Genomic DNA, 19110 nt, shown 5'->3' with positions numbered 1-19110 from the left:
TCCTCCCGGGTGACCGAGCTCCTCACCCTATCTCTAAGGGTGCGCCCGGCCGCCCTGCGGACAAAGCTCATTTAAGCTCATTTCGGCCGGGATCTTGCCCTTTCAGTCATGACCCAAAGTTCATGACCATAGGTGAGAGTCAGAATGTAGATTGACCAGTAAATCGAGAGCTTCGCCTTACAGCTCAGCTCCTTCTTCACTACGACGGACCGGTACATCGACCGCATTACTGCAGGAGCTGCGTCGATCCGCCTGTCAGTCTCCCGTTCCATCCTTCCCTCACTCGTGAACAAGACCCCAAGATACTTGAAGGAAATTAAATGGAAGAAGGTAAATAGTACTGATAAATAGTATATGTGGGCATTGGTCATTATTACATGAGCCAATGTATTTAAAATAGCAGCTGTAAAGTAGCAGTGCCTATTTAAAGAATTTTAAAAAATCCTGAAAGATGAATAAGAAAACAGTAAAGTGGCAGTGTACTGTAAATTAAAACAATAATAACAATAAAAGGTAAAAGCCCCACCCCTTCAGTAGACACAGCTTGTAAATGCTTCTTGCATCCAGCTACGAGTCTTTCTGTTCTTGATTTAGGAATTGACACCCCCTCTTCCTTGCAGATCACTTCAGGTTCAGAGATATTTATAGGCTGCCTTGCTAACTCAGCATTATAAGATCTATCCACAGATGGTCAGTGATGTTCAGGTCAGAGGACTGTGAGGGTTGTTCCAGGGTGCTTCAGCTTGTGTTTTTTGAAGTAGCTCATGGTGGGTTTTCAGCTCTGCTTAGGATCATTGTCCTGTTGTCGTAGCCAGAATCTTTCCATTTTCACTTTCTTGACTGGCTTGCATCCAGAATTTGATTTAGTGGAATCCATTATCTCCTCTATATGTGAAATGTTTCCTGTGCCACTGGCTGCCCCAAAGCATATTCATTCCACTCCCGTGCTCCAGTTGCCAAGGTTTCATTCTCATCTTCAAACACACCTTTGGTGATCGTGGCCAAACGTAGAAAGCAAATTAATGTTGTTTCCATTAACATGTTAAAAGAGAATGATACAGTTTCCTGACTGCTATGAACATCATCTGCCTTATACAGCAGATCATCCTACAGGTCCACTGAAGTTCCTTAGTTGTTTTTGGTTGACTGCTAATTACTAGTGTAGGATCAGAGGTGAAGATGATTTTAACTTGCTTGAAAATGGCCTAAACTATTTCTTGGTGGGGACATCACATTTTTGTTGTGTCTATAAAAGTTCTGTACACTGGAGCATTCCTTCTTTGTGCGTGATCAGGTGCAGCCTGTTACCTGAACTCTGTGATGCCACCATCTCTAAAAATGTTTCATATGCTGAGAAAGAACCTTCTAATTTTAGCACAGATTTGTGACATTCAAAAATACTTGTCTGATAACACTGTGTACTATGACACACTGGTGTGTGTGAGAGAGGGAGGGAGATCACCAGGAGCAGATGGATCTCACACCCATTGACCCTAGGGGACATCACTGTTGCTTGTTTGTCGTTCCATTTTTTATTTCTTGTTTTGTCTCTGGCCATTTTATTTCTCACTCTCTCCCTCAACACACACAGGCATATCTTATCACTATATGGAAGCCAACAAGAAGCGCAGTGCTGTGCGCCAGCTCTACTGTTTACACTGTGTGCACAATTATTAGGCAAGTGACTATTTTGACCATATCATCGTTTTTATGCATATGTTCCAACTGCAAGTGGTATAAACTTGAACGCTTATTGGATTTAAACATATCAGGTGATGTGTATATGTGTAATGAGGGAGGGTGTGGCCTAAGGATATCAACACTCTATATCAAGATGTGCACAATTATTAGGTAGCTTCTTTTCCTCAGGCAAAATGGGCCAAAAAACAGACTTAACTGACTGTAAAAAGTCAACAATTGTAAAAAATAAAAAAATAAAAAGTCTTTCAGAGGGATGCAGCACCCTTGAAATTGCTAAGATATTGAAGTGTGATCACAGAACCATCATGCAAATAGTCAACATGGTCCCAGAAACGTGTTCAGAAAAAAAGACGCAAATTAACTGCCAAAGATTTGAGAAGAATCGAACGTGAAGATACCAGGATCCCATTATCCTCCAGTGCTGTCATATTCCAGAACTGCAAGTACAAGGTGTTCAGTGGTCAGAGACATGGCTAAGGTAAGGAAGGCTGAAACCCGACCACCACTGAACAAGACACAGAAGTTGAAACATCAAGACTGGGCCAAGAAATATCTGAAGACAGATTTTTCAAAGGTTTTATGGACTGATGAGATGAGAGTGACTCTTGATGGACTAGATGGATCAGTAACGGGCACAGAGCTCCACTTCGAATCAGATGCCAGCAAGGTGGAGACAAGGTACTGGTATAGGCTGGTATTATTAAAGATGAGCTAGTTGGTCCTTTCTGGGTTGAAGATGGACTCAAAATCAACTCCCAAACCTACTGTCAGTTTCTTCAAACACTTTCTTCAAGCAATGGTACAGGAAAAAGCCTCAATCTTTCAAGAAGACCATGATTTTAATGCAGGACAATGCTCCATTGCATGCATCGACGTGCTCCAGGCTAGCCAGAAAGGGCCTTAAAGATGGACGAATAATGACATGGCCCCCTTACTCACCTGACCTAAACCCTACTGAGAACTTGTGGGCCCTTCTTAAACAGGAGATTTACAGTGAAGGAAAACAGTACACCTCTCTGAACAGTGTCTAGGAGGCTGTACTTGCTGCTGAACAAAAAGTTGATTGTCAACAGATCAAGGAACTAACAGACTCCATGAATGGAAGGCTTATGACTGTTGAAAAGAAGCGTGGCTATATTGGTCACAGATTTTTTTTTCTTTTTTAAATATCAGAAATGTTTATTTGTAAATTTTGAGTTGTTTATTCTCACTTTAACTGATGAAAATAAACACTTGAGGTGGGAAATGTTCATTTTTCATTTAGTTGCATAATAATTCTGCACAATAACAATTGCCAAATAATTGTGCACACATGGACATTCTCCTATGAAAGCCAAATCCTCACTTTTCCCGTTTGAGGTTTATTAATATTTTGGATTGACCAAGAGCACTGTAGTTGTTCAATAATAAAACTAATCCTCAAAAATACGACTTGCCTAACGATGGTGCACACAGTGTATATCACTCAGATGCGAAAAACATTAGACACATATAATCCTGGCAGCTTGAATATTACTGAACCTCTCTTTTCTGTGTTCAAACATGTCTACTCCCTTGACATTTGGAATTGGTTTCTCTAGACATAGTGGCAAATATAAATATGACTTATTGGCATTCAACTCCCACTCAAAGTCACATTTTATGTTAATTTTTCCCAATGCCAGAGAACAGGCAATGCTGATACTGGACAGTTATACTATTTTCTATAACATTAATTATCACCAAATGGTATAAATACATAGAAAATGTATTGTTCTCTGCATTATGCACACATTGTCCTTTTTGCTTCATTTCTTTTCTCCTGTGTCCTTCTCACTGTGATTATAATCAGCTTCCTCTTCAGTGCCTCACAGCGCTGCATGTTGTTTATACCTATGTAACATTTCTGAGCGGGATGTCACGCAAGCGAGTGCTCATGTGGATGCGACCGTCCAGTGTGCTGTGCTGCTGCCATGTCAGATCGGGATGGTCATGAATGTTCATCAGAGTGACTTTGAATGAGTCGCAGTGTTCAGTGATCCTCATGCTTTACCTCTGGCTGACTGGCTGCCTGCCCGCACTGGACATTTACTAGAAATATGGACATATGGAAATACAGCAAGTTTGCATTTGTATAGAAATAACACATAATTTAAGTTCTTGCTCAGAAGCACTCTCGTATTTATATCTGCTCTCATTTGTTGTATATGCAAGTTTGTTTTTGAAACTATACAAAAGACAAATAACTAAAAAACCCTCCATATAGTACTTTTCATTTCTGTAATGTATTCAGCTCTGCCTCCTAGCACTCAAAAATAATATCTGTGACTTGTAAAAGATATGCATACAGGTGTTTATTATAACCAGACTCCTGTAACAGTGATCACAGAGAATCACGGCCTATTATATAAGTGACTGTTACGTGGATGACAGGTGGCGCTATAATAGTTATAATAGTTATACTGCAGTCTGATTGACTGTTATATCAATGACATTAGAATAAAGCCTGTGCTTTCCTCTCACCTTTTCTGTGCTCCATTCTGAAGCGTCTTTGTGAATGTAATATTTGGCTGCTGGAAGAAAATTTATTGTAGAAGAAAAGGAGACGCTGTAACTGCAATGGTGCACCAATTTGTGTGACTTTATTACCTTTGCATGAACATCATAAGCACAAACACACAGACACTTCCAGAAACCCTCCTCTATTCTTTTATTTACTGATGTGTACTAACTTGTAAGCAGGCCTACCAGTATGCATAACAATAATGGATGGATAGTGTGGGAGATCTGACAACTGCCTCTTATGATTAAACAACTTATTTCAGTACTAAATTGGTACATATAGTAAAAGTTGATCTCAGTAACAAAATTCATTTGTAAAAACTTTTTTTTTCAGATAAAAAAATTAAAGGGGGTGGTATTGTACTTTGTGTGATTTGGAGCATATGTAGAACAGCCATGTGGAAATTGATTGAATCCTTAATTTATTTCCGTTGTCTCAGGATGTTTGTGTCTCTTTTATAAGTACAGGGACTTAATGTTTTGTGCTGCCCCATGTAATGTAATTGTATGTAATGTGAGTTTATGATTTTCATAATGTTAAATACATCAAGTCAGTTACAGTGTTGTGGACATCTACATGTATTGTGGTTGATAAGGACTGTTTTTGATTTGCTAGATCAAACTTAATGGAAGCTAGTTTAAAAAATAGCTTCACAGCCTGTCTTGAGCTACAGTCTTTGTGGGACAAGTTGCCACTGTGAAACTAGCCCCATTTAAGAAGAAACATGTTTTCATCATATTTAGTTGTGCAGTAATGTGTAAAGTCTTTTTTAAACAGCATTTGTTTTAATATCTTGAAACAGTAGAACTGAAAGCAACTCAAATGCTGTAAAGTGATGCTTTTTCTAAACATAGATTCACTCAAACAAACTAGACTCATTTTGGTTTGTTAAATATAATTTCTTTAGTATGAAAAATTGTACAGAACCTTTTTTCACTTCTTTACTTCTTTCTTTAGACTTTATTAGGCGTGGCAGTGCTTTGACCTAAATGTAATTTTAGCATGTTAGCATGCTCACAGTTAGTAACACTAACAACCAGATATTTAGTAGGTATAACGTATACGATGTTATCAGTCATAGTTTATTAAATGTTAACATGCTAACATTTTAGTTCTATTGCTAACACAGTGCTGAATACAAAGTACTGCTGAGGTTTATGGGAATGTTAGTTTTCTAGATTCTAGTTTCGACCTGGTAATGTTGCTAAAGGGAAAAGTCAAGGGATCACCAAAGTTATTGCAGTTCATCCCGAGAAAGACAGATATTTGTATAAAATGTCACCACAATCCATCAACTGTTTAGCTATTTTAGTGGTGGACTGACAGACCGACATTACCATCCACTGAGTCCCTGCTAGTGTGGCAAAAAAAACAGTAGGCTCTTCCCAGTGTAGTTAATATTCTCTTGAGCCTTGATGCACCTTCTCGCCAGTACCTAAAATGATAACATTTAAAAGCAATATCAATTTTTCTTCTTCTTCCTTTTTTATTACCATTACTACAGTACAACAAGGCTGCCTCATACTTTTCATGATCATAGCAGAACAGATGCTTTGGACGTCAGTCATAGTTTACATTGTCAACTTGACACATTTCTCTGGATGCACATTTGCACACCAACAGCAGTCTGAACTCTACAGACGTGTCTCAGTTCAGAGATTGGATTCTCTGAAGGGCACAGCCCATGAAGGTGTGGACCTGAAGAGCAGACTGAATGTCCAAATGAGTCACTCCTTGTAAACTCAAACAACTCCTAGTTACAGTATTGGGCCTGTTATATGAGACTGTTGAAGCACCACTTTCAACTAACTGGGGACATGAAATTTTGTTAGTATTGCCAGCAAGTAAACAAACCATTTCATCTAATCTCTTGTGTGGAAGTCGTTTCTTGATGATGCTGAAGTTTCAGAGAAATATTAATTAAAGCAAATTAACTCAAACTCAATAGCAACAGCTTATTGAGTTGCTAGTTTGACAGTACAGTCATTATTATTACTGTCATTATTATTATATAACTACTTGAATCTACAATAAGGATGAATTAAAAATCTAGTTAGCGCTAACATGAGACTCCAGAATCGACCATTTCCCCTCCGCCCAGCCCAGCTGTCTCTCTCTCTCTGCTGCCTGCTCCACTCAACCCTTCCTGAAAGCAAAACCATTATGCATTTTTTAATGCCCATATTACATTTCCAAAATTATAATAAACAAAACTCCAAATTATTTGAAACTGACACCTGTCCAGATCTTCGGTAAAAGCAAGGAAAAACTCCCTTAAAAATCCCACTAAGGAGGCAAAAAACAGGAAGAAACCTTGGGAGGGACCACTGAAAGAAGCATCCCCCTTCAAGATGATTAACTAGTGTGTGCCAGAAGTGGGCTGATCACTAATTAATGCAGTGACTACCCCCTGTCTTTGTGCCAGTTGTCTGATTTACAATATGTGAAATTTGGACAGTTCTGAATTTAGAAATTTGGATAGTTTTGAATTTAGAAATCGGCCTCCTTAGGTGTCACTTTTCATCACCAATGTCTCATCTCAATCTTTGAATCTTTTGTTGTTTCTCCTTTCCTTGTCTTCACCATTTCCCCTCGATCTCTTCCTAGATGCTCTCGACTGAGGGTTTCCTTCCTCCACCTGCTGATCGATGGCCCCATTGGTTTCCTCGACAGCACCTGTGCTTTTAGCCAGCTCAATACTACTGTGAGCAAGATCTGTGCCAGTTCTGACTGTAACAGTTACAGAACTGTCACTGGCAAACTCATAACACGGCCTTGAATTTTTGTTGGTTCTTTCATCTTCTACTTGATCAAGTTCTCTTGACCTCTTCCCAGATGGACCAGTCATGGGGTCCTCTTCTACACAATGGTTGACTCCAGGGCCAACCTCAACCCCAGCACCAGCGTCATCTGCAATTGCATTGAACCAAGTACTTATGATTTTCACCATTGTATTCTCCTTTGACGTTGTTCTCCGTTGCCTCTGTGCAAATGTTTCATGTCTGAAGCTAATCAGTGATTTTCCTGGGGTTACAGAAATTGTTTGCCATTTGTTTTGTTATGGCTTTCCATCCTGCCAGCTGGAAAGCTAAACTTGGTTTGCTGCTGCATATTTTTATAGGCGACACATTTTCAAGGAGTGTTGTGGTGGCTTAGGTTTGGAAAACAGTGTATAGGGTTCAGGTGTGGCTACCTGCTGTAAAGCAGGAGTGACATGCCAGCTGACACACGGGCAGTCTAGATAGCTGGACTGATTAATACAACAGCTTATTGGTTGTGTGAAGCGCGCCTCAAGAACATGACTTGAGTCCGCTCAAATACAGGACTGTAGTTCTATATATGGATCAGCTTTATTCTGGCTGATACCAGTCCTATGAAAAATGCCTGGATTGGCGCTGATACCGATACTTGCTTGGGATCATGACATCTCTAGTTATGATGCATTAACATGTTACAGCTTGAAGCTACCAGTTCACCCGTGATTTATGGGGGCACAATATCACGCCTCTTGTAGCCTGCACTGCATATGTGTGGCATTCTCTTGTTTTTCTGGGCTGCGGAGTGAGCTACAGTTTTTCATTCAGTGATATTTATAATATTTAATTAATGCCAACACAGCAAGATCAAACTATACGCTCACAGGATTTCAAATAACAGACTCCCCATCCTTGCACATTACCAAAGAGTATAGAAAAACTTTAATAGTCAAAGTAGAGGATCTTAGTATCTGTGTGTGTGTGTGAGTGTTACATTACAGTGCAAAAAATAACTGCTACCATGTTTCTACCACTACTGTGCACTCCATAAAAATGCTTTGCCGAAGGTCCCACACTGAATTGATGGTTCTGAACTGCGTATGAAGTCACATAATCAATATGTACCTCAGAAACCATGTGACCTGTGTATTATCAGCCAGTGCCACTGAGGCTTCACTGGACATGTTAACACACACACATTTGCTGAGCCTGATGACTTGCCATACTTTAATGGTAGTTTACATATTAAAATTCTGAATATCAGTGTGATCTAAATGTCAGGCCTTTCAAGCAAACCAAACCAGTTTCAGACTCTCAGAGAGGGACTGCACCCCATCAAAGAGATGCTCAGTAGCATGAAAGGCATGAGTTTAATACATACACACACACTCAAATACAAGCTGCCCAGGCGGGTGTGCCAGCATGCACGTACACTCACTATTCTGTAATTACACCACCATGCATCATAGATGTCACATACTCCCTTTGTGTTTCTCCCTAAATGTATTATGTACTGTACAATTAGCTATCATCCATGCTGCTCACTGAAGACCGATGGCAAACAAAATTAACACTAAAGCTAATTTCATTTGTTTCCTCTTTTTCCCTCCTCTCTATGGCTGATAGCTCTGTAGAATTAGTTTACTGTGCTACTGTGAAGGTTGTAATTTCAACAATAAGAGTTATAAATTGTCAGTTTTAATCAGCTATTATCTGAAAGGCATCTTGATTGCTTAGGCTACAGCTGATCAGAATTTGTTGTCTCCATCTCTGAAGTTTTTTTGTTGTTCATACAGTCGCATGGAAAGGAACTGACCAACATTGATCTTCTCATCTAACTTTCAGAAATAAAGCAAATAAATGCATTCCCTAAGCTTATTATGAGGCACATATATAACTAGCCATAGTTAGAATTGCCTAAATGAAAACAAATCAAAGTGAGAAATAACATGAAATTACATCATCTGCATTCGATTTTTAGAAGCACATTTATTGTCGTAAATAAATGACTGCATTCGTTTTACTTAGGTGTATCTAATGAAGTACCAGCTGAGTGTACACAGAAATCAGAGCAGAAATGGGAGACTCATCTGCAAAGTAGGCCCCAAGCAGCAACCTCCTAGTCTGAGAAATGAAGCCAACTGTGGAAGTATTAGAACGCACAGTTCCTCGAATGGCCGCTTGAGGCTCACCCTAAAAGGGAGTCAGCCTCCATAGATCCCCTTGTTAAAATGCCTTTAAAACTTTACAGCAGAAAAAACATGTTCACCCTGGTATAAAAAAATGGTTTTGGTTTCCTTCCTGTATAACTCCCTTGTATAAATTATATTGAGGCTTAAAGTTATGCATAATTAAGGGAATCTAGGAGGATAAGCTTACTTATACCTGTGTTCTTTATAACTCTCATTGTCACACAGATATGGACCGAGTCGTATACAAGCTGAGTAAAGCATCTTTGATTCATAGATGAGTCACACTGTCACATGATGTATCTGTGCCAGGTTGATTAAAAGACCACTGAGAGGTCACCACAGATTTACAGTTATAATGTCTAATACATGCTACAAAAGTATATTACAGTAGTAAATCGCCTATTTTATCACCAGGAGTTGTAAAGATCACAGACAGACAAGTTAAAGGCTCTTGGTTTTATAAAGGCTGTGATCATGACCTGATCAACCCCAGGAGAATGTTTGGATGGCTTTATTAGTGCTATTTTTTATTTAAATTATTAGTACTTTTATTCCTTTTTTTGTACAGTGCATAAATAATAATCTTGGGTGCCTTTTCTGTATGTATGGTTATATGTGTGTAGTCTGAGTGTGAGACTGAAGGAGAGGTAGCCACAAACAAAAACAGATGGATGTGGCCATGTTTAAGAAGGTGTTTACTTTTGTGCTCAGGTTCTGGTTTAGGGCCTCCTCCTCCTCCTGATCTCTGTCTTTCTTTCTTTCTTCTGCCATGCAGTCAGCCACCAGCATGGCTGACTGAGAAAATAAATGCATTCCCTAAGCTTATTATGAGGCACATATATAACTAGCCATAGTTAGAATTGCCTAAATGAAGCAAATCAAAAAGAGAAATAACATGAAATGAAATACACATCATCTGCATTAGATTTTTAGATGCACATTTACTGTCATACTGCAGCCATCAGCATGGGATTCAGCTCTGTCTGTTCAACACCTGGGGAGCAATGGGGACGAGGCCCAGAGTGTTTCAGTGTTCTCTCTGGATTTGCAGGAAATATTTCTTTTTATAATGGGATTAAGCACTCTTAAAATTTGCTGTTCTTCAAATCACCTTTATAAACACTGAGCTCCATACCAGTGCACTCTCTTTTCACCTCCTCCAAAATCAATAGAGTTTGAATTTCAAATTAAATGCAAATGCATCTGGAAATATACAAATCGGATAAGAATCCAACTGGTCAATCAGTGACTGAGGACAACACTTATCCCAGAAGGAGTTTTAGAAAAAACACCCACACTGACATTCAGTGGTGAACTCTGGACAGTGTATGAACCACAGTTGTCTGAGGGCAGGATGTGAGGGTCAGCAGTGCGCGTGGAGGGCTTTCTAATAAGTCTAACAATGGAGAATTATGGTTGACTGAATATGTGAGTACCAATCAAAGGCAGCCTGGAGCAGACAGCTGTATGGGCTCCTCATTAACACACACTTTTTCTGATTCTCCTTCTGCTTGACCAAGACAAGGCGAGGCTGCTCAGTGATGATGATTATGCTCTCCACAGAACCTGAAATCACCAGACACAGAGCCACATACTTTACCAGCAATGTCTTACTCTCTAGCCCTCTCTCATGCCGCAATTCACTCGTTTTATCCCTGCTTCTGTTACACTTTAACTTGTAACACTGCAATATGCCAGAGAGATGACAGACTCAGGTCATCAGGTCAAAATCATTGTAGCATGAAAGGAAAAATGGAAAAGGACTCATTCTAAGAGGGAAGAATAGCCCTTCTCCTTTCTCTCCCATCTTTATGTACTTCTGTATATTTTGTATTTTTCTCCCCAATTCTCTCTGATTCTTTGCCCTCTCTTCATCTCTCTTACTATAGAATGACTCATGGAGTGAACTCTACTCCTTTGCCCTCTTTAAGGCCATGAGCCATATGCTGTGCATTGGGTATGGAAGACAAGCCCCAGAGAGCATGTCAGACATCTGGCTAACCATGCTCAGCATGATCGTGGGAGCCACCTGCTATGCCATGTTCATCGGCCATGCAACTGCACTCATTCAGTCTCTTGACTCATCCAGGCGGCAGTACCAGGAAAAGGTAAGGCTCCTTTTTGATGTGCCTTTTTCTTTCACTGGACATTTGCCACTTAAAATAAAGCTGTTATGTTTGACACTAAGTTAGCAAACCAATAGCAGATTCATCTGTTTCAAATTATCACAGAAAAAAACACATTTTCTCTTATCTCTGTGTACTGTATCTAGAATAGCTGTGGTTTTATTTGGCCAGGTTTAGCAGCTTCCCCAGTATAATGGTGGTGAACAGAGTTTTGTGTTCAGGACTGAAAATTTACATTTGACATCATATAACAGTTCAACATTTTTAGAAAATAGGCTTCCTTTATTGCTGAGTTAGGTGAGAAGATCAATACCACGCTTGTATGTGTCAACTATGAAGCTAGAGCCAGGAGGCAATTAGGGTATCTTGAGAAATATGTTGTCTTCATAGAGACTATTTTTTACAGAGGACTGATATAGAAAGCTTTGACACATTGTCCTTGAATCTGAGCAGACATTTGTGCCAAATTTGGTTAAATACTGTACCTTCAAGTCATTACTGACATGTCACATGTTTCTCATTGGAAATTATTCACTAGAATCATACATGTCAATACAGTGATAACTTTCATTTAACCAAAAAATACACTTTTTTAAAAATTCCTTCAAAGTCTTCATTACATTTACTACAGTACAAGACTGCAAACTGCAACTTCACTGGTTAGCGGATCAACACAATTGCAAGGCTGTAATTCTAGTTTCATTTAATTTTTAATTGGTGTGAGCACCACAAACAACCTTTCTTTTAACTACACTACAGTATACTGGTGTTAGGTCTGCTTTGATGGTAAATTACTCACAGGGATAAATACATTTTTGCCTATGTGCATGACTAGATACCATTACAGCAAAGTATTTTTTATTTTTCTGTTTGGCTGAACAACTCCTCTAAACTTAAACTATATGATTAATATATTGCAGCTAGTAATTCAGTGGCTTTGTAAAAAAACAGAAGAGGGTTGGCTTTACTGTGGCCTATCTTTAAATCACTGGTGATATACAGTATATTAGGGGCTATAGCTTAAAAGGATAAGGCCGGTCATTTTCTATATTAACAGTATTTTCAGCACTTCCAATACAGAGACTATAAGTGACAATAAATTACCTCTACTCAATGTCCATCAGTCCTGGATTGGTTTATTCATCTGTGCTGTAGACCTCCATTGTTTTTTAAAAATGATTAAAACATCAGTGAAACACAGCGATACACTGGGTGACATACTTCTTCATTAGCAAACCTTAGACCAGAGCGTGATGAGCTTGTGGCCTGTAAACAAAGCAAGGAGCCCGTGCAAGATCTTATAGATGTGCAGTTGACTCTGACTCATGCTAACTTCAGGAAATTAGAGCCTTTGGGGCTGCATAGTCAAGTCTGCGGTTTTGTAATGGAAAAAAAAAAGTTTCAACCCATGCCCAGCGGTTTGTTTCCCTGGTGTGTTGCTAATTGATTTTGAACAACAATGGAGATCTTTGGCACAGATGAAGAAGCTGAGACATTAACAATGAATTAGCTCTACTCACAGTTAGTCTTATTCTCTGTATGGAGAATGCTGAAAATACTATTAATATAGAAAATGACCAGCCTTATCCTTTAAGGATGACCTGACCCACACCCTGGTCACCCCACTGTGCAGAGCAACATGTCATAAGGGGACTCCATAAGGTGGCTCAGCCTAAAGTACTTGTTCTCTACAACAATGTGGACAAGGTTATAACATTTAATATGAAGAGAGAGGGTTTTCTCATTTGATCTCAGTACACTTTGATAGGCACAGTATCTGTTCTGTTAGTTCGATACTCACGGCCGCAGCTCTCTGAGCTCCAGCCTGTCTGTCGTCCCCGTACAAAAGCAGATCAAAGCTTAGAGTGTCTGCGGGCCAGGGAAGGGAGCATGCTCCTGCAATATAAGGCCACAGTGTCCCTGGTGCTCTGTGTTGTGTTAGTGCCCCCAGATTCTCACTGATGTGAGCGGAGATGTCTTATGCTATCTATCACTTGTACACATGCATACAGACACGCAACAGAGTGATTGGTAAGGCTTTGTTTTGTTGAAGGGTCTGGCTAATGTTTAGAACAAAGGGTGATCAGGGTTTCTTCTCTCTGAGTCATGATCAACATCAAAAGCTATTCGGTTTACTTTTTGGCTCTTGTGGCTTGGTTATGCATCATGTTGCAGAGATAATCATCTTGCTTTATTTTCTAGGTCAGTAAGCATCCTTGATGATGTGTTTATAGCAGACCATCTCTCCCATTGGGGGCAGGGGGGTGCTCTGGTGGTCTTTAGTGTAGTAGTGAAGCTGCTGTAGTGATATGTTAGATTTACACTATGTACATCATAAACGCAGACAAATTTGTTTCTGTACACTGCCCTGCCCAAATGGCTCAGACTCCCTAATTTAGTAACCATCTTTTGGTTACTTCTATTTCACAAAAACTGTCTCATAGAATTGACTTTATGTAAATGCATTTTGATCTCACCCACATTTAACTTTGTGTTGTGTCCCAGTGCGTTTTTAAAATCTAATTTCATTTTGCAAAGCTACTTTTCTTTTCACCATGTGCTTCATTTTTATGCATTCAATGTGATTTTTTTTCACATTTTTATTTTTGCCTGTAATGAGCCTTATTTTATTAAGTCCTATTTTCAGTATTTCTCATTTTATGATTCTTATCTCTGCAACAAAGGGCATCAGTCCCATTTGTGTTTGTTCATCTGTTACTCAACTATTAAAAACGTATTAGCAGATTTAAGTGGAATTTGGTCTAAAGAAAGGCCAAGGAAGCAGTGATTAGTGTTTTGCATGGGTCTGGATCCAGTAGCTGGGGCAGGCAGCAATTTATAAAACACTTTACAGTTTGCCATAAAGAATCCTTTTTTCCCCCCAATTCGAACCAAGTCAATCAGTAAAGGCCACTGACACTTCTGCCTAAACAATGTTCTACCATTTTTTTTCCTAATATTTTTAAAAATCTAAGATAATTATGAAAAAAAGTCGCTATACAAATCTGTGATTGGCTAGCAGTCGGGTTATTTGACATAAATCTAAAGGACAAACAGCTCCCTGAAACTAAAGAGAGAACTTGAGAGAAAGGGCAAAGGAGCTGCTGACTTTATGCTGGCGTCTCTGTTTTGTGTCACATACACATGGCTGTACTCTATCAGTGATGTGATGTCTGTAACAATCACTTCCTGCTGTCACTCTCATTCTCCTCTTCTCCCATGATACATAACAGTAAAATAATAGGGAGAGTGGCAACATCCTGCTAGCCTAGAACAAGACAGCTCATCCAACAACCCTATCCCCTCCAGTCCCCCTTGAGTGTTTGTTCACCATTAACAATGAGCTGAACTGTGCTGCACTGCAGTCCGTAATAGGTCCTGCTATCAGTTAACAAACTGGAGACAGAGCTATGGGTTGGAAGTCACCTCACTGACAAAACAGATTCTTTGTATAAGATAGTTTAAATGCTAGGGACAGTATAAACTTGTATTGACATAAGACAGAGTAAACAGTTAGCATTGCGCTCACTGTTGAGACAGAAATGTCATAATAGCTCTGCCGCTAAGGGAGAGTATTCAAAACCCCACTGACCAGAGAGATGTGCATTCTAGCTGTTTACTGTTCAAGAGTTAGACAAAGGGTGCTGGTATTTTTCTGTTTTATCAGAATTGACACATGTTGTTTGGTTAGTGATGAGTTTAGCAGCACTATAAACACAGACTCACACAGCATGTTGATGAGAAGCACCAGAGCAGTGGTTTCCAATGTTTCTGTCCCACTTTACCTGAATATCGCTGTCAGACTAACTCGAGTAGCCCTTCATGCATATCACCTGTCATGTTGTTCATTTCAGTTGATTTTTAAATGGTGGTTAAAACATTACAAAAGTGGATGCTGCTAGAATATTTTTCATACAAATGAAATGTCAGTGATTACTCATACTACTCCCACATGGAGTGTTTATCAAATCATTTCAACCATTCACAGTTACTTTTAGCTAATACTTCACCTGGTTATTGTTTAGTTTTAGCTGCTTCAGTGATTTATCTACATTTAGACACATCTGTTTATCCAGTAGTTTTAGCTGAGTTTTTCAGCTGTTATTCTTTTTATATATTTCAAATGTTTAGGCAGTTTTGATTTTACCCATTACTTCTATTTCAACCATTTGTATAAGCTATTTTATCTCTATCCATTCTGTTTACATAATTATTTCTCACCTGTTACTTTTAGCTGATTATTTCAACTGTGTCCTAATTCTTTTCAGCCATTCACTTTGCTATTTCAACCATTTATGTGTTCCTTTTAGCCAACAATGTTATCTGTGTATCCATTACTTTTAACTATTTCAAAAAAATTGTCTGTGAATATTAGGCAAGTTTCAGCTGTTTATGGGTTACTTTTACTGTTTCACTTGTTTATGCATTACTTTTGGATATTTATTTACGTATGTATATATTTAGTCATTATCTCATAGTTTTCTCAACTACTTAAACCACTTATCTACTTTTTTTTCCAAGTGTGCTACTGTGCAGTTTTCTTGTTATAACTGGTAGCTTTCTGGTAATTATGACAAAATTATGAAAAATCAGTACCACACCAGTTTGATGTACCCTGTGGCACCTACAGAAGTACCCCCAAAGTCTTTTTTATGAAACACACCCATTTTTAAAGATACAGTATGTGGAGGTGTAGATGATGTTATCTTACTTTTCTCCACAAACAGTTCCAGTATAAAAATGAGGAGGCAGTGGCAGCAGCTTAGTGTTCCTTTGTCATCCCCACGAAGCTGAGGGTGGCTGGTGTCCTCATCCAGTTTCTCCACAACAGTCATCCTACCTACATCTCACCTTCCCTCCGCTTCCATTTGTCCATTTGCCCTTGACTGCTGAGCAACACACCATCTGCCAGCAGACACCTCACATGGACAGAGGGCATTAGTCATTATGTAACTGCTTGCCCATTTCTCCTCCCTCATCACTTCCTCCCCCCTCAAGAACAGTAGCGCAGTGTGTTCACATTGTTGTGAGAGGAGAGAGATGTGACCCCTGAGGCCTGCAGTGATGAGCACTGATCCACTGGGCATCCACACATCAAAGCATCAAAGAGTGACTTGAGTAACTGCTCACTTCATAACCCGGACAATCACTGAGGCCTAAACTTGAAATACCAGATGTCTGACACTTAGATTTGATTAAGTACGTCTGGTATTTGACAAAAAATAAAAAGTTGGAGCTTTGAACCACAGATGAGAAACTGCTCCTCTTAGACTCTAGAAAGGAGGAGTTACATACGGAGGATCTGGGACCTATGGATACTTCAAAACCCAACTTCTAGACTACCATCAAAACAAATAGTAGCTCAGTGCTCTAACATCCACAAGAAGCACCTGCTATCACAACTAGAGATTGACGAGATACAACACAAATGCTACGGCAAGGGGGAGGCAGTTCAAGGGGAGATATCATCATCATCACCCCCACAATTGGAGATTGGGTACCAAGCCCCAATAACAGGCCCGGATGAGCTTGATTCAAGGGCTGCTGACCTGAGACTGAAGATCATGAGCAAGATAGACACCTGGAACTCCCGTGGCCGGTTACCAAGACTAAGTGAAGTGCCTTCTGAAAGTCTACTAGATGATGTGAATGCAGCACTAAGAACAATCCCTACTACGATCATCACTGAGACCAACAAGCTCATATACACCACAGCAACCGTGATCCTTGAGATGCTTGGCTATAAGTTCAACAAAGGCCATACGGAGCAGTATCCTCCATGGAGAAGGAGGTTGGAGACCAAGATCAAGGCAGCAAGGAGAGAAGTTAGCCAGCTATTGGAATTGTGGAATTGCAGAAAGGCATGATGAAGAAAGGGGTACCTAAGAAGTACAAGACACTGTCCATACCTGAGGCCTTAGAGACTGCCAAGCAAAGGCTCACAGCCCTGGCCACATGGTTGAAGAGGTACACCAGAGAAGTTGAAGCCAGGAGAGTAAGTCAAATGTTCTCCACTGAGCCATCCAAGGTGTACTCTCAGTGATGGGGTAATAACATGAGAGCAGACCCACCAAGGCTGGGATGATAATCTACCTCCTGAGCCACAGCTGCCCCTGTGTGTTGAGTCAGGTCAGGACATTTACTGACAGTTCACACAACAACAAACATGACCACATGGTAACACAGCCTGTCCTATGGATTTCTTAAACAATTTATTAAGATTTTCTTGATTTCAGCTTCTCTACTACAGTCTCCCTTCAAATTCTGCAGTTACGTAGTGAGCACCTTTGTTTAAATATATTTTTGTAGACATGAGGCCATTTGAGTCTCACATCCATCCTACTGACTTTGACTGACATGGTCACTAATCTAAGTCTAATGCTGAGAAAACCAGCAAGTCAATAAAACTCAGCTGCTTCAGCAACCACTTTTAAATGAGAGCAAGAGAAATGCCATTTCAGTTTAATTGAGGTTGTCGCACAGTGAATCCTGAGGCAGGAAACACTTAATAGGTACCTCTCGCTTTATCCCCATGCTTGATTGAATAAGGTAGATATTGTGAAAGTCAACAGCATCTTTACGCAGCAAATGGGGAAGGGATTTATCAAGTTAAAGTGAGCTTGCTTCAATCCTTTCTTCATTAGTTTTTGTATTTTTTAGGAGTTTGTTCATTCTGGGTAATTTCCTCATATGTCCTAAATGAATGTATCTTCAAAATCTAAAAGGAAAATTCAGATTGTTATTGTCTGAATTATGTGTTTACTTGGTGGCTATGGTAAGGCTTTTATTTAGTGTGCCAATGTCTTTTCATCCTAAATGAACCATAAGAAGAAGTTGTTAATTAAGAATGAATGAGACTGAGAATAAAATTAGTTTATATAAGAAAGAAAAGTGTGTGTATATGAAATAAGTGACACAATGAACAACCAACTAAAAAACTGCAAATTTGGAACAAAAAAACCCAGAGAAGGTTCTATTATTATTATTATTATTGTTATTTTTCCCCAGTCCTAATTATAGGAGATGCAGGTAGATGGACTGTAGGAGATGGAGTGGTTCTATTATAGTCTAAATAGAAATTTCACTCTCCTCCACCAAAGTAATAAATCTTACATAAACTCAGGGTTTTTTCTTTCATAAAACCACTTATTGCTTTGTATTTTGAATAGAGAAATAAAATGAACAATGTCCTGCCATGACAGCCAGTATATGCTATATCGAGGCTATCGTGATTTGCTGACATCCAAGCCACCAGGGTCAAGCCTCCATTTCCATTTCTAACCCATACATCATCTGTCAGTGTGACACAATGCAATTTCTGAATAGCCAGCATCTCATATACAGTCAGGGAAAAAATTATTTGAACCCCAGCTGATTTTGTAGGTTTGCCCACTAACAAAGAAATGATCAGTCTACAATTTCAATGGTAGGTTTATTTGAACAGTGAGAGACAACAATAACAAAAAAATCCAGAAAAATACATTACAAAAAAAGTTATACATTAATTTGCATTTTCTTGAATTAAATAAGTATTTGATCCGCTATCAGTCAGCAAGATCTCTGGCTCCCAGGTGTATTTTATACAGGTAACAAGCTGACATTCGGAGCCCTCTCAGCTCGTTACCTGTATAAAAGAGACCTGTCCACAGGAGCAATCAATCAATCCAGATTCCAAACTCTTCACCATGGCCAAGACCAAAGAGCTTTCCAAGGATATCAGGGACAAGATTGTGGACCTACACAAGGCTGGAATGGGCTACAAGACCATCGCCAAGCAGCTGGGTGAGAAGGTG

General features: G+C 39.4%; 1 protein-coding gene across 1 annotated transcript in view; it reads left to right on the top strand.

The window, feature by feature from the left end:
• The window catches only part of hcn2b (hyperpolarization activated cyclic nucleotide-gated potassium channel 2b), a 43842-nt gene that overhangs the window by 7601 nt on the left and 17131 nt on the right, over positions 1-19110 (top strand). The window contains exon 4 of the mRNA XM_020612262.1: positions 11081-11299. Within this exon, the coding sequence (XP_020467918.1) occupies positions 11081-11299 (219 nt within the window). The remainder of the gene's footprint in view (positions 1-11080; positions 11300-19110) is intronic.

Source organism: Monopterus albus, unplaced genomic scaffold (genome assembly GCF_001952655.1).
Source record: "Monopterus albus unplaced genomic scaffold, M_albus_1.0 scaffold122.1, whole genome shotgun sequence".
Lineage (NCBI taxonomy): Eukaryota > Metazoa > Chordata > Actinopteri > Synbranchiformes > Synbranchidae > Monopterus > Monopterus albus.
The sequence above is the reverse complement of the archived record's forward strand: the minus strand, read 5'-3'. Positions and strand labels throughout refer to the sequence as shown.